The following is a 14,077-nucleotide window of genomic DNA, read 5'->3' as shown; positions in this document are numbered from 1 at the left end:
GTTGTTATTGTTACTGTTGTTGTTCTACCATCTACAAATCATGTTATAAAAAAATTCCCTTTAAATCAAAACATAGTGTATTTTATATCCAAAATTTTGTGCCCATTTAATTCTACATTCTTTCACTTGTTAATCTTTCAGCTAGATTTTCAACATTGTATACATTTTCCCAATAAAGTGTTCATCATCTGTGTACAATTTAATGACAAATACCATTTTTCCCCAAAGGCATGATTTTTTTATCTATTTTAAATGCTTTTTACTTGTTCTCTCTATTGATGCCATTTGAAGCCATGCTCTTCTGTTATTAATTCTTCCTGTGTTTTGAATCTATCATGGTCATTTTCCCATAGTAATACATTTTATATGTCAATCACTTCTCTATTTTTTGAAAAAGAATCAATTTAGTGAAATGTTTTTTGTGTAGAAGTTCATATAGGTGTCTTGGGGCATTGTCTGTGGTTCCCAACCAGTGGTCCATGGACCAAAGGTGGTCCGTAAGAAACAGAACTTGCATAGAAAACGTGAGTCGACACAGCATGACTGTTTAGGAAGGGGTCCTGCAAGCATACCTCCCTCCCACACACACACAAAACCTTCTACTTCTGTTGGCCTTCCCCTTCTTTGTCCCAAATAAAGACCTGACTCCTGTTAGCCCTCTCACAGTCTCCTTTCAACTTGTCACCTGGGTTTGCAAATGAGGCTCACGTAATAGCAGCCTCCTCAAGCCCAAGCAAGAAAGGAAGGCTCCAATGGCTCCCTTCTCAACCCCTCCCTTTGCCCAGTATTGGACAGCAGATAAGGAAGGAAGGGTCCAACGCTGGCCAAAGGGAGGAGCCAGGAATTGTGATGTTGGATTCTTCATTCCTTACCTGCTTTTGAGGCAAGGAAGGAAGCTCTGATCACAAGCTGAACTGCAAGGAAGAGGAGACAGCTGAACTTCACAGGCCACTGAAGGTGAGGGTCAAGGGAAGGGTAGCCCGGGGGGGGGGGGGGGGCTTGAGGGTCTTCAGCCCCCCCCCCCTGAAATTCTCATGGTGGTTCGCGAAAAGGCCTTACTGGTGCATTATTTAAACTGTTATGTTTATTCATATCATGATCTGATCACCATACTCAATATATCCCATATGCATGGGGGTATTGGGGTAACGATACAAAAGGTTTGCTAGGGTAGACCCTCTTTCACTCATATTTCAAGCAACCTCAAAAATCCTGAAAAATTCATGCAAGGGAGATCTTACTTTTGGGGAAACAAGGTATCCTTAATTTTCTTGCACTGTCAAATGAATTTTAACAGTTTTTTTTTTTTATAGTTTTCAATGGTATATCATTTGATAAAATTGGTATGGTCTAAAAAAGAAACAACACAATTGACAAAGCCTTCATTTTGACTGTAGAAATTCTTTTAAGCATGGACAATTCCAGTCTCTCCACATCTTGGTTTATCACCTTCTAGTTTTTTCCCCATAATTATCTTGAATTTTTATTCAGCACTTCAAGATCAAAATATTTCACCTTTTATACCTTAAAGCCAATTGTCTCTTCTAATTTCCTCTTGCATTTTGTTGATACATTCTCTGTTAAGATCTTCTTCTTTTTTTATTAATTCAAAGGCCAAGGACTTATCCATATTGTTCCAATATTTTAAATAGTGGTTCTGTTGAATGTTACGTCTCTCCAAGACTATCACAATGTTGTCTGCAAAGGCTCTTAGTTTAATGGAGCCCTTTTTTATTTTCATGGCTTTAAATCAGATAACACAGATGGGAATGGAGATTAAAGGGGAATTTAGACCAGAACTGAAAGGAATTAAGAGTACCCTATCTCAAGTGCCAAAATAATTTTTTTTTAATCACGTAGAAAATCCAGTTATGTATTGGAGATATGAACAGAGAAATGATCAAGGATGGCAGTAATATTAGATTAGAAATATTAAAAAGAACTATAATTAATGGCATTGCTTGAATTCAGGAAATATGAATTCAGTCCTTATTTTTGGGGAAAGTTAATTGGGAACATAAGAGAAAGGAAGGCTAAGACCTTGGCTGGTGAAGGTGACTTAAATGAAAACTGGGTTTTGTGTGTGTGTGTCAGGAGCGTCTTGAGAAAGTGCAAGTTGATTTTGGTGTGAAAGAATTGGCTGTCTGCAAGGACATTGCCCAGGGGACACCCAGATGTTTTACCACCTTGTGGGAGGCTTCTTTCATGTCCTGGCATGGAAAGCTGGCACTTACAGACAGGAGCTCACCCTCTCCCCAGATTCAAACCGTCCCGCATGGAAAGCTGGAGCTGACATACGGGAGCTCACCTGCTCCCCGGATTCAAACTTCCAACCTTTCAACCAGCAGTTCAGCTGGCACAAAGGTTTAACCCATTGCACCACCGGGTTTGAATCTGCAGAGTGAATTTGAAAATTGCATCACAGAGGAAGTTCCCCAAAATGTCATTGTTCATTTTGTGAGAAAGCAAATACAAGAGTCTGTCTTGCAGCAACATTTCAGGCAATTATAATATAGAAACAAACATTTTGAAAGATACCCCTATGAGAACTCTGAAGAAAAAGCTACCAATTTATGTCCGATAGACTGAAGTAGCAAGGCATACCTTTCAGATGGGAGAAATTTAAGGGATATCACTGTTGTTTAAACAAAAGATGTATGTCTTGAATTTTATATATAGTGCAGGCATGGTCAAACCCATGCCCCCAGTGGCGCAGTGGGTTAAACCCCACACAAGAGGCAAAAAAATTTTTTTTCGAGAATTTAACAAAGGTCATGATCAGTTTCAAAACAAAACTGTTCTATCATTTCCACCTATTAAAGAAGAGGCAAGGAATGAGAGGAGCATTCGGACCTCAAGCTTGCTTTAGTCATCTCAATCCTTATGAAGCAATCCTTTGCCACACATATGACATTGTTCATATTTAGCTAAATATGCGTATTTTTGCTGACCACCCAAAATGTTGAGCCTTTTTCTTTGTGTGCAGGAATCTTATTAATAATAATGTAACTATATATATTTGAATATATATATATTTGTCTTTGCAGATGAAAAAAGCCAAGATGCAGGAATCGCGTGAGCAGCTGTTAAGGTAATTTTTTGAACAACATTTTCCAAATTCCTTTTTCATGTGTATCATGTCAATCAGAAAATTCCATTTTTATAGTGACATTTTAGCTCAGCTAATCTTTTTGAGGGGGCTCTGCAGTTCAAATCCAGGGAGCGGGATGAGTTCCCACTGTTAGCCTCAGCTTCTGCCAACCTAACAGTTTGAAAACATGCAAATGTGAGTAGATCAATAGGTACCGCTCTGACGGAAAGGTAACTGCGCTCCATGCAGTCATGCTGGCCACATGACCTTGAAGGAGTCTATGGACAACACTGGCTTTTTGGCTTAGAAATGGAAATGGGTACCACCGACTACATGTAACATCAAGGGGAAACTTTTACCTTTACTAATCTTTTTGAACTGAGTAGTTTTTAAAATATTATTTAAAAGAGTATTTTGTAAGACTTTTTTGTTTTAGTTTTACATGGAAGCTGAAGTTTGGAAAGCTGAATAACACTAGCAATCTTTTTTTCAGCAATGAGCAAATTACTACTAGATTTCATTTTAAAATGTGAATTTGCAGCCAATTTTTAGTGTGGGGTCAGACAGGTGTACTCAAACCCCTCTTCATACTAAATCCATCATCACCATGTGAAGATCACCCAAAGTTGTGAGAATCAACAATCAGTTTAATACTACTAACAAAACAATCATTTATACAAAATCCAGACGCTTAATTAGAATCATAAAGTTGGAAGAGACTTCATTAACCATCCAGTCCAATCCCCTGCCAAGAAGCAGAAAAATCGCATTCAAAGCACCCCCGACAGATGGCCATCCAGCCTCTGCTTAAAAGCTTCCAAAGAAGGAGCCTCCTCCACAGCCTGAGACAGAGAGTTCCATTGCTGAACAGCTCTCACAGTTAGGAGGTTCTTCCTAGTGTTCAGGTGGAATCTCCTTCCCTGTAGTTTGAAACCATAGTTCCACGTCCTCGTCTCTATGACTTCCCCTCACATATTTATCATGTCTTCTCTCAGCCTTCTCTTCTTCATACCCAGCCCCTTAAGCCGCTCCTCATAGGGCTTGTTTTCAAGACCCTTGATCATTTTAGTTGCCCTCCTCTGGACACATTCCAGCTTGTCAACATCTCCCTTCAATTGCAGTGCCCAGAATTGGACACAGTATTCCAGGTGTGGTCTGACCAAGGCAGAATAGAAGGTAGCATGACTTCCCTGGATCTAGACACTATATTCCTATTTATGCAAAAAAATGACCTTTGATTTTCTTGTGGTGTGCTCAAACTAATGTGCAAGTTTCTTAACTAAGGTTACCATAAACAATGGGTTGGCATGATTTCCAAACTGAGGATGCTCTTATGTATTGCACAAGCCATTAACAGCCTTAATTGCCTGTATTCTTCATTTCAGACAAGTAAACAGCACTGACAGTAGTGATCAGAAACCTGGATCCTCGAATTCTGGTTCAAACCTGTCCATGTCCAATGAAAGTAAGTGGCTTGGGGAGGGAGGGAATATTTGTGGTTGATTGGAAAAAACTGGATGGTTTCAGGTATCAAGGTTTTGCATCACCGTCCCTGTGATTCTCAAAGATTTACCATATAACACCCCTGGTGGTGCAGTGGGTTAAACCCTTGTGCCAGCAGGACTGAAGACCGACAGGTCACAGGTTCGAATCCAGGGAGAGCGCAGATGAGTTCCCTCTGTCAGCTTCAGCTCCCCGTGTGGGGACATGAGAGAAGCTTTCCACAAGGATGGTAAAACATCAAAACATATGGACATCCCCTGGGCAGCATCCTTGCATATGGCCAATACTTTCAAACCAGGGGTGACTTGCAGTTTCTCAAATCACTCCTGACACCAAAAAAAAAAAAAAAAAAAAAGCCAAACAAACCATATAACAGAAAGGATTTTTCAAAACACTCACACAAACTATTTATTAGTGTATTATTTTCCATTTTAAAGTGACTCTGCTCTCAGAAAGTTCTTCCTTATGTTAGACTCAGCATGACTGACCATGTAGACTTGCTGTGGGAGAGTGAGTTACATAAATTACTTTGAGCTGTTGAGTGAACTGATGTTATTTAAGTGTAGCAAAATTATATAAAGAGAGAGGGGAGGGGAGAGAGAGAACAGGGAGCCCTCAGTGGTGCAGCGGCTGAACTTGCTGACCAAAAGGTCGCTGGTTCAAATCCAGGGAACGGTGTGAGCTCCCACTGTTAGCCCCAGCTTTCCCAGAGAGGCTCTGCCCCTGTGACTTGGGTCCTGTAGAAACAATAGAACATGTGCTCCTCCAGTGCCCGTTCTACAGGGATATCCATGCCAGGCTTATCTTACCTCTGTTATACAAGTACCCAGGCCATTCAGGACAATTTTATACATCCCTGCTACTTGCAGATACTAATTCAGCTACAACCTACAGTGTTGCAAAGTTCTGTGCAGCAGCATACAAAATCCATCAGGGAGTGACTAGTCCCAAAAGTTAACTGTGTGTCCAGTAATCTTCTTCTCCGAATCTACAATTTGGTGATGGATCTGGGCATTGTATGTTTTTACCCTGTTTCCTCTTCCGCTCCCTCACCCATATTGTGCTTCAGTAGTTATATTTATATTTTTAATGTACCAAACATATCAAGTTTGTATGAAAATGTGACTATTTCCTGTGCTGGTCAATGACCGAAATAAATTTGATTTGATTTGATTTGATAGCCCCAGCTTCTGCCAACCTAGCAGTTTGAAAACATGCAAATGTGAGTAAATCAATTGGCAGGAAAGTAACAGTGCTCCATGCAGTCATGCCAACGACATGACCTTGGACACGTCTATGGACAACAAGGCTCTTCAGCTAGAAATGGAAATGAGCACCACCCCCCAGAGTCAGACACGACTAGACTGAATGTCAAAGGGAAACCTTTACCTTATATATATAAATACTCCATAGTGCTGGAGAGAGTTCTAAGAAGACTGTGTTTTCTTCTTTGAGTAAGTTATGCCAAACATTTGGCAAATCCTTTGTACAATGATCTATGTCCTCTCTAATCATAACTCTAGTTCAGGAAAATCAATCTCTTGAGCTCCAAATCTCACCAAGGAACCTCACCAGAAATGGGCTTTTCTGGCCAAATCATTCTTCCTTGGTTCAACAACTCCCTCTTGCTGGGATGTTGATCAAGTGCAAATCATAATCTCAAAAATGGTTTTGCATCATTTTGAGCCTTCATGACTTCTCCTCCATTCCCCTCTCCTTTCATATGAACAAGAGATTGAGGGTAAGAGCTTCCATTTAGAACTTTCAATTCCTTGTATTCTTCAGAACAGAATGGTACAACTCTAAATAACATTGTATGTCACTTTCCATTAATAGTTTCTGCATAACTGTTTGTAATAGTTTTCCTGCAGTTTCATATATATGAATGTTTTTCAGTTATAGCATGCACTGACTACATGCCAAGATCATCGAATGAATATACCTCACAGATGTATACTACAAAGTAAGTTGAATGGCTTATTTCAGCATCTTCAGTTTTTCATTTCTTTAAGGTACTTAATCTGTAAGCTTTCATATACAGGCAGTCCCTCAGTGACAAACATTTGACTTATATGCAACTCCAATTACACATGGTGGTGAGACAACAGAAAAGGAGAGGAAATCTACCCCTAGGAAAGGAAAATCACTTCTGTAAAAGTTATCATGGGAAAGAGGTGTCTCCACTGAAGCTTTATCGCCTATCCTTGTCTCCACAACAACCCAGGGACAGAAAGTGAGGTGAAATCTTCTGAACAGGGGCATAGACAGCAAAACAAACATGCTATGCAAAAATTAAAAACAATCTTCTCTTTTCTTTCTTTCTTGTGTCCTTTTTATAATTTGTTTCGTGACTTCATATTTGTTTGGATTTTATTACTGTATTTTAAGGTCCTGGTCAATTCTGGTTTCTTCTTTAAGTTCTAATAACATTTGCAAGATGTATAGTTGTGCCATCTTTCAGGGTTCTTCATAAACTACAGGGTTAAATACTGTCCACCAGCAGAAAGCATAAATTGTTGACATTGGTTTAGTTCTTATCTCTGTTTTGGAACATGGACTATTCTCCACTTTCTTTTCATTTTGTTGTGATTTAGATTAAAGTTTTTATAGTCCTGAATATTTCATCTCTACCTGGGATTGTTACAAAATATCACATAATTATAATTTTCAACAGCACAGAGAAGTTTATTCGTAAATCTTCTAGTCAAAATTAGATTTATTTTGAGAAGTAAAAAACTTGCCTTAAATTAATGAGGTTCCCAATCTTGTCTCTTTTGTATTCATGTATAATGCCAACGGAAGGTGGTTTCTTAGAGCTTGTTTAGTTGAAAGCTGGGGCAAATTTCACAGAGAGGCTAAGGGCTAATACCTGATCCACTTATCGGTTTTGTGACCACTACTCTCATGGATTCACAAAAGAAGAAAATAAGACAAATACTGTGGATAATTCTCACCTACTTTAATTCTTCCAGTTTTGGAACCCTAACACTGGCTTTTCAATGCAAATTGCTTCTCTCCCACATTGAGTGAAGTGAGTGGGAACTTTCACTTTTGGCTCCACTCCTGAAGTCCTCAGCTACCAGTTCTTAAAATTCTTACATTGTGGCAGTACTGCATTATCCAAAGGAAGGAGATGAGAGTAATAATATAATAATAACATTTTATTTCTATCCTGCCACCATTTCCCCAAAGGGACTCGAGGTGACTCACAAAGCACTGCAAATACAGCATACAAAATGGACAATACATAAGCATATAACACAACACATCATTCTATAAATAACAAACACACACAGACCCTCATCTAGCAAGGTTTTAAGCATTCATAAAACGCAGTAGAACCTGCGGATAAAACTGGCTACCTTCAATTAACAATCCAAGTCCCGGTGTGAGCAATCGCTAAGTCCTCAAATCTGTCCATAAACTGTACAAGGTCAAAGGCCTGTCTAAAAAGCCATGTCTTAAAACTAGACCGAAAGGCTTGGAGAGTGGGGGCTAACCTAATTTGTCTAGGGAGGGCATTCCAGAGCCAGGGAGCCACAACTGAGAAGGCCCCCTCTCTCATCTCCATCAGCCGTGCTTGAGCTGGTGGTGGGATTGAGAGAAGGGCCTCCCCAGCAGATCTCAAAACCCGTGCTGGTTCATAGAGTGAGATGCAATCTCGAAGATAGGTTGGACCCAGGCATGTAGCCGGGGGGGGGGGGGGGGGGCTTGAAAGGGCTTCAGCCCCCCCCCCCCAAATTCTCATGGTGGTCCGCGAGAAGGCCTTACTGGTACATTATTTAAACTGTTATGTTTATTCATATCATGATCTGATCACCATACTCAATATATCCCATATGCATGGGGGTATTGGGGTAACGATACAAAAGGTTTGCTAGGGTAGACCCTCTTTCACTCAGACTCAACCCCCCCCCTCCCGAAACAAACTCAGCCCCCCCTGAAACAAAATCCTGGCTATGGGCCTGGTTGGATCTGAAGTGTATAGGGCTTTATAGGTGATAACCTATATATTGAATTATGTCTGGAAACTTATCAGAATCCAGTGGAGCTGCTTTAATAGAGGCGTGGTTTGCTCCCTATAGCTAGCCCCAGTTAGTAATCTGGCTGCCCATCCTTGTACTAACTGCAGCTTCCGATCCATCTTCAAAGGCAGCCCCACATAGAGTGCATTATAGTAGTCCATTCTGAATGTAACCAAGGTGTGGACCACTGTGGCCACCATACACCTGTCTCAGGCCGTGTATATATTGTAAGGCTGCTATTATTGCTGAGGAACAGCTTGAGGTTGGAGAAGGGAAAGCTTTTTTATTTCTGGAACAACTCAACAGTACTTCTTGCTTACTGACAAGACATTTCCTTTTCCTATTTCACAGGGCATATACACATGTTATTTCTGTACCCGTATCTGAAACGATGGCCTCATATTCTGGTCAGACTCAATACCAAGCACTACAGCAGGCACAGACTTATGCTGTGTATCCTCAGACAACCCAAGCCTATGGACTACCTCCTTTTGGTAAGTGTGTATAGAGCCTTCAGCCAAATCACCTTGAAGTGAGGATGTTGATGACTTTTGCATTTTTTTATCCTTTTAGGTACACCCTTAATGTATTACACATATATGTCTCAAAACATAACTGACTCCTTCAAAATGTGGGAGATATTCTGTGGATTTAGGTAGCTAAATCCATTGATAAAGCAGATTGCATCCTCCCATATGAATCTACATGATCCAGACATCTCCAAAAGGGGGAATTTACTTTAGGACCATTTTTTCTTCATAGGAAACTACTTTGTACCAGCTCAGCCTATTTGTCCATCTAGCCCACATGTGTCAAACTCCAGGCTGCGGGCTGAGTGTTTCCCACCATGTCATTTTACGTGGCTCTCCAGATACTGGACTACAACTCCTGTATTTCCCATCCATAGACATCATGACTCGAGCTTACGGATGTTGTGATGCAGTAACATCTGGAAGGCTGCAATTTGTTCTCTTGGAATTGGAAGAGAGGGGTTTGGATTTAGATACAAGGCTTGTGGATATGATACCTGGCTGTAAAAAGTCCTTAAACCTTTCCCCAATCTCAAAGCCACAAGTGCTGCTGGGTTGCAGTTCCCATGATCTGCAGTCCGCATGGTCGATAATCAAAAGTGATGTGAGTTCTATAACATCTTGGGACCCAAACTGGGTGAAAACTAAACAGCACTGGCAATTATGTAAAAAATTATAGCTGGCCCTGTGTATCCACAGATTCTCCCTCCATGGATTCAATGGCCCTTTGAAGGCAACATAAGGCTGACGGGGCCTTAGATGAAAATGAGTTTGACACTTGATCTAGCCCTATGTAACAGATCATGCTGTATCTGTCAGAAGTTCTCTGGGATTTTTCCCACTCAACACATGTAAGGAAGTGAACGTGTCTGTGTTGCACTCCAGATCAGGAAAAAGCCCTCTGACTTTAAAACACACCACATGATGAGTAAAGAAACAAATCCTCTTTTATTGAAGCTTAGTAAATAGCCAGTAAAAATAAATGCTTGTAAAAAAATAAGAAGGTTCCGAAAAGTAATAAGTCAGTAAAATGTAATAACACGAAGCAATGTCCCCACAAGATATAAAAGCAACCCAAGACAGTGTTTATCTAGGCAGGATCAACAGGAAGCAATGACAATCCAAAAGGCTAAAAATCTCCACAGGAACAAGACCCCTTGAACAGGATTTCCATGGCACAGGAACTTGATTTCCAAACAATGCCTGATCTAACAGGTTTTCCCCAGAAGCAAACCTTATATCCCAAACCCAGAAACTGGTTTCGCTTTCCCCCACACTTGCCCCTTATCTGATGAAGCTTTTCGGAGTGACGTAAACACGGAGTTTGCTGTCGATCTTGGCTGATCTCCAGCCGCCTATCCTTCAACTCCCTATCTGGCTGCTCATTAAAATTTCCAGGTGTCAGATTGTTTTCCAAACCCAAATCTTGAGAGTTCACAGAAAGAGGGAGTAAACCATCATCCCTAGGCTCAGCAGGAATATTCTCATGAGAAACTGCCCTTTGCACTGGGGCCTCTCTGTCATTGTCTGTATGAAAATCATTGACCAAACCATCTCCATCTTGCACCTCAGCCTCGGCACCATCATTACTCTCATCATAAGCATCATGATCCTGGAACACGGACACAGGCTGATTCCCAACAGTCTGCACCACTGAATTATTATCTCTCTCATGACCATACACTTTAACAGTTCACATGAATCTGGATTATTTTAAACATAGTTGCCAAAATACAACAGAAACAGCAAATGAGTAGTATAGAAGGTTGTAATCTCTATTTGCACTATTTTTGACAGATGATAGAATAGGAAAGGTAGAAAAAAAAACTTTTCCAAGAATGGATTTTAAAAACCTACTACATTTCGAGGAGGTTGGTATTTTGGGTTATTTGCTAATATCTTTGCTGTATTCTTGTGTTCCTCTCTTGCTTATTTTTAGTAACAGATGATGATTGATACATCATGCAGTAACAATAATGGAATGAGCTGCTTGAGAAATCAATCCCCCACATCGTAAAATATTGTGTGCCACCAGAGTAGTTCATTTGCTTTCAGAGGGAAGAACCTGTTTCTATATTTATTGTTATTCACATAATTGTGTTATTACAGAAGAACCACTAAACCCAGAGTAATAATATTAATAATAACAACAACACTTTATTTATATTCTGCCCTATCTCCCCAAGGAGACTCAGGGTGGATCACAGTACACATATACAGAAAACATTTAATGCCATTTTGAATAAACAGGACAGAGACAGACAGAACAGAAAGGAGGTATGTTGTATCAACATGCAACTTTTTGGCGCCTTGGAGATTGTGTTCAAATCCAGCCACAGGGAGGTGCTGTCACTCCCTCCTCTATGACGAAGAGCCATCAGAACTTCCTCCTTCCTTTTGGTCACCAGGCATTTTCTGATCTTTTTCTTTATGGTATCATAAAATACCTCCCACACTTGTTTTAGCAGTACCTAATTTCTCTACTTACAGCTCAAGCTGTTTTCGAACTGCTTAGGTAAACAGTAAGCTGGGCTGACAGTCGGGAGCTCACACCGAACAGCAACCTTTCCTGGTGATTTACCAGCTGTGCTAAAGCCCGGCCCAGTTGTGGTAATAATGTTTTTGATTCAGTTCAGTCACATCTTCTTAAGCAAAGCAACCACATTTTTTTCCTGGAAAGGCTTGGAGATTAACTTTATCACATCCCTCTTATCTCTTTTAATGATTGGCTCGCTTTTTTACCTCCTTCTTCGTTTTCCTCTTTGATTCTGCTTTTACCCCCCTCTAGGCTTACCTGCACATGCAAAATTAACAATTCTTTATCTTTAGGCAATGGGTTGTTACTTTCACAAACAGACAGAAATAATTCCAGAGGAACACCTGGCTGGACTACAGCCAATTTTGTTTGTAATTGGTGCAATTTATCTGATTCAGGTGCACTGTGGCCAGGTATGAAACCCGAGAGTGGTTTAATTCAGTCTCCATCTCCAAGTCAGCACAGTGTTCTCACCTGCACTACAGGGTTAACCACAAGCCAGCCCAGCCCAGCACATTATTCTTATTCCATTCAAGGTAATATTCAGCATGTTTTTTAATCTACATGCCTCTTCCTTGTAACCTGGTTCAGCAACCATGAAGAGGGTAGCATGTTTTGTCTTTGTTTTATGCATGCTTCTCTATGCTTTCTAAGCCATGCTTTCCCCTTCCTCGTAGTGCGCTTGTCTTTCTTCTCTTTTACTGATTTGCACAGATCTGTCTGCTGCACTTGAAGAATTTTTCTGTGCTGTGTTTTAGAAATTTCTTAGAAATTCAGGAAAAAGAGTAATCGGGTCACAAAGTTCACATGCATGTCATTCTTCAGCATGTCCATGTTGGTTTCCTAGCAATGCTAGGCTAAAGTTCTAAGAATGTATAGGGAAAACCTCTGTCATTTACTTGATATATCCAGGTTAATAATTGTTTACTTATTTATTTTAAAGGTTTAATTTTTTGTATTTAATCAATGGAGCTCTAGAACTAAGAACCAGTGTGTTGTAGTAGTTGATGGGAGACAGATTCAGCAATGCTTAGAATCACGGAATCGGAAGAAACCACAAGGGATAGAATTGGAAGAGAGAGCAGTCCAACCTCTTGCCATTCAAGAACACACAATCAAGCAGTGCTAGCCTTATCATTGCTTTCCCCTCCTGCCTTACACTAGTCTGGGTTTTTTTTTCCATCTCAGGAGCAACTTGAGAAACTGCAAGTTGCTTCTGGTGTGAGAGAATTGGCCGTCTGCAAGGATGTTGCCCAGGAGACACCCGGATGTTTTACCATCCTGTGGGACGCTTCTGTCATGTCCCTGCATGAGAAGCTGGAGCTGACTGACGGGAGCTCACCTCGCTCCCCAGTCCTGCCAGCATAAGGGTTTAACTCATTGTGTTACCGGGGACTGCACAGGTCAGTTTCATCACGTGGCAGTGTTCTTTCAGTGGAGGAGTCTGACTTTCTTTCCATGGTGCAGCTGTATCTGCTACAGAGGGGAAGAAATCTACATAAGTGGCTGGCATCGCAATTATTTTTCCTGGAAGGCAGATAACTTGATGAGCAGACAGCAGGATTAGAGGGAGGTTGCTAAGTGCAACAAGCAGGGAAATAGCCATTAATTCTGCCACTATCACCAATCTGCTGTTCAAAGCATTTACTTCACTTTAATCTCTTGGCAACACCAGCCCTGGGCAAAGATAAGATGAACTTTTAACCTTACAGCTGTTAATTGAATTACCTTTTTTCTTTGAGCTGTTTGTACAAAACATGGATTAACCATGTTCTTCCCCTCATTTTTTCAAGGAATGAAGTACTTGATGCACAGATATCATTCCAATTAGAATAAAAGCTTCCGTTAGAATTAACCCCCCCCCCCTTGCATTTTTAAAACTTGGGAGAAAGCTTCAAGATATACTAAGTAAATTGGATAATAAATAGAGAAAAATAATGGAAATGTAATAATAAATAATAAAATAATAAATGTAATAAAAATCATAATAACACAGTAAAATAATAAATAACTTTGACTTGAATATAAGCTGAGGGGGCTTTTTCAAACTAAAAGAGGGTTTAAAAACTTGGCTCATACTCGAGTATATACGGTACTTAAAAATTCTAAAAATGAAAATGATTTTTTATTTTAAAGTTAACTAAATTTTTAATGACTTTGTTATGTCTCCTCTTTTTGGGAAGCATTTGAATATTTGGTTGCAGCATGAAGGTCTGCAATTTCAGATCAGGTCTACACAACATATGGCCCATGGGCGGGATGCCACTGGTCAGGGCTTCCCCTTCGCTGGTCAGAGGAAGTGTGGAGGATTGGTCTGCACATATTTTTTTAAAATCATATTGAACCTTTATAAGTGCCAAGTTGTGCAGACCTGCTCTACATGGGTAGCAGT

The 14,077-nt window shown here is 40.3% G+C and overlaps 1 protein-coding gene across 3 annotated transcripts in view; it reads left to right on the top strand.

Moving 5' to 3' along the window:
* Positions 1 to 14,077, top strand: part of LOC132780326 (eyes absent homolog 3) — an 84,134-nt gene that overhangs the window by 44,227 nt on the left and 25,830 nt on the right. For 2 of the 3 annotated variants that reach the window (XM_060783967.2, XM_060783966.2), the window contains 5 exons: positions 3,048 to 3,091; positions 4,477 to 4,556; positions 6,491 to 6,557; positions 8,971 to 9,113; positions 12,084 to 12,221. In XM_060783967.2, coding sequence (XP_060639950.2) covers positions 3,048 to 3,091; positions 4,477 to 4,556; positions 6,491 to 6,557; positions 8,971 to 9,113; positions 12,084 to 12,221 — 472 coding nt within the window. The remainder of the gene's footprint in view (positions 1 to 3,047; positions 3,092 to 4,476; positions 4,557 to 6,490; positions 6,558 to 8,970; positions 9,114 to 12,083; positions 12,222 to 14,077) is intronic. The other variant, XM_060783968.2, reaches the window with a different exon arrangement.

The sequence above is a fragment of the Anolis sagrei genome, chromosome X (assembly GCF_037176765.1).
Source record: "Anolis sagrei isolate rAnoSag1 chromosome X, rAnoSag1.mat, whole genome shotgun sequence".
In the NCBI taxonomy this organism is placed as follows: domain Eukaryota; kingdom Metazoa; phylum Chordata; class Lepidosauria; order Squamata; family Dactyloidae; genus Anolis; species Anolis sagrei.
This window is presented reverse-complemented; position numbering and strand designations above follow the sequence as displayed.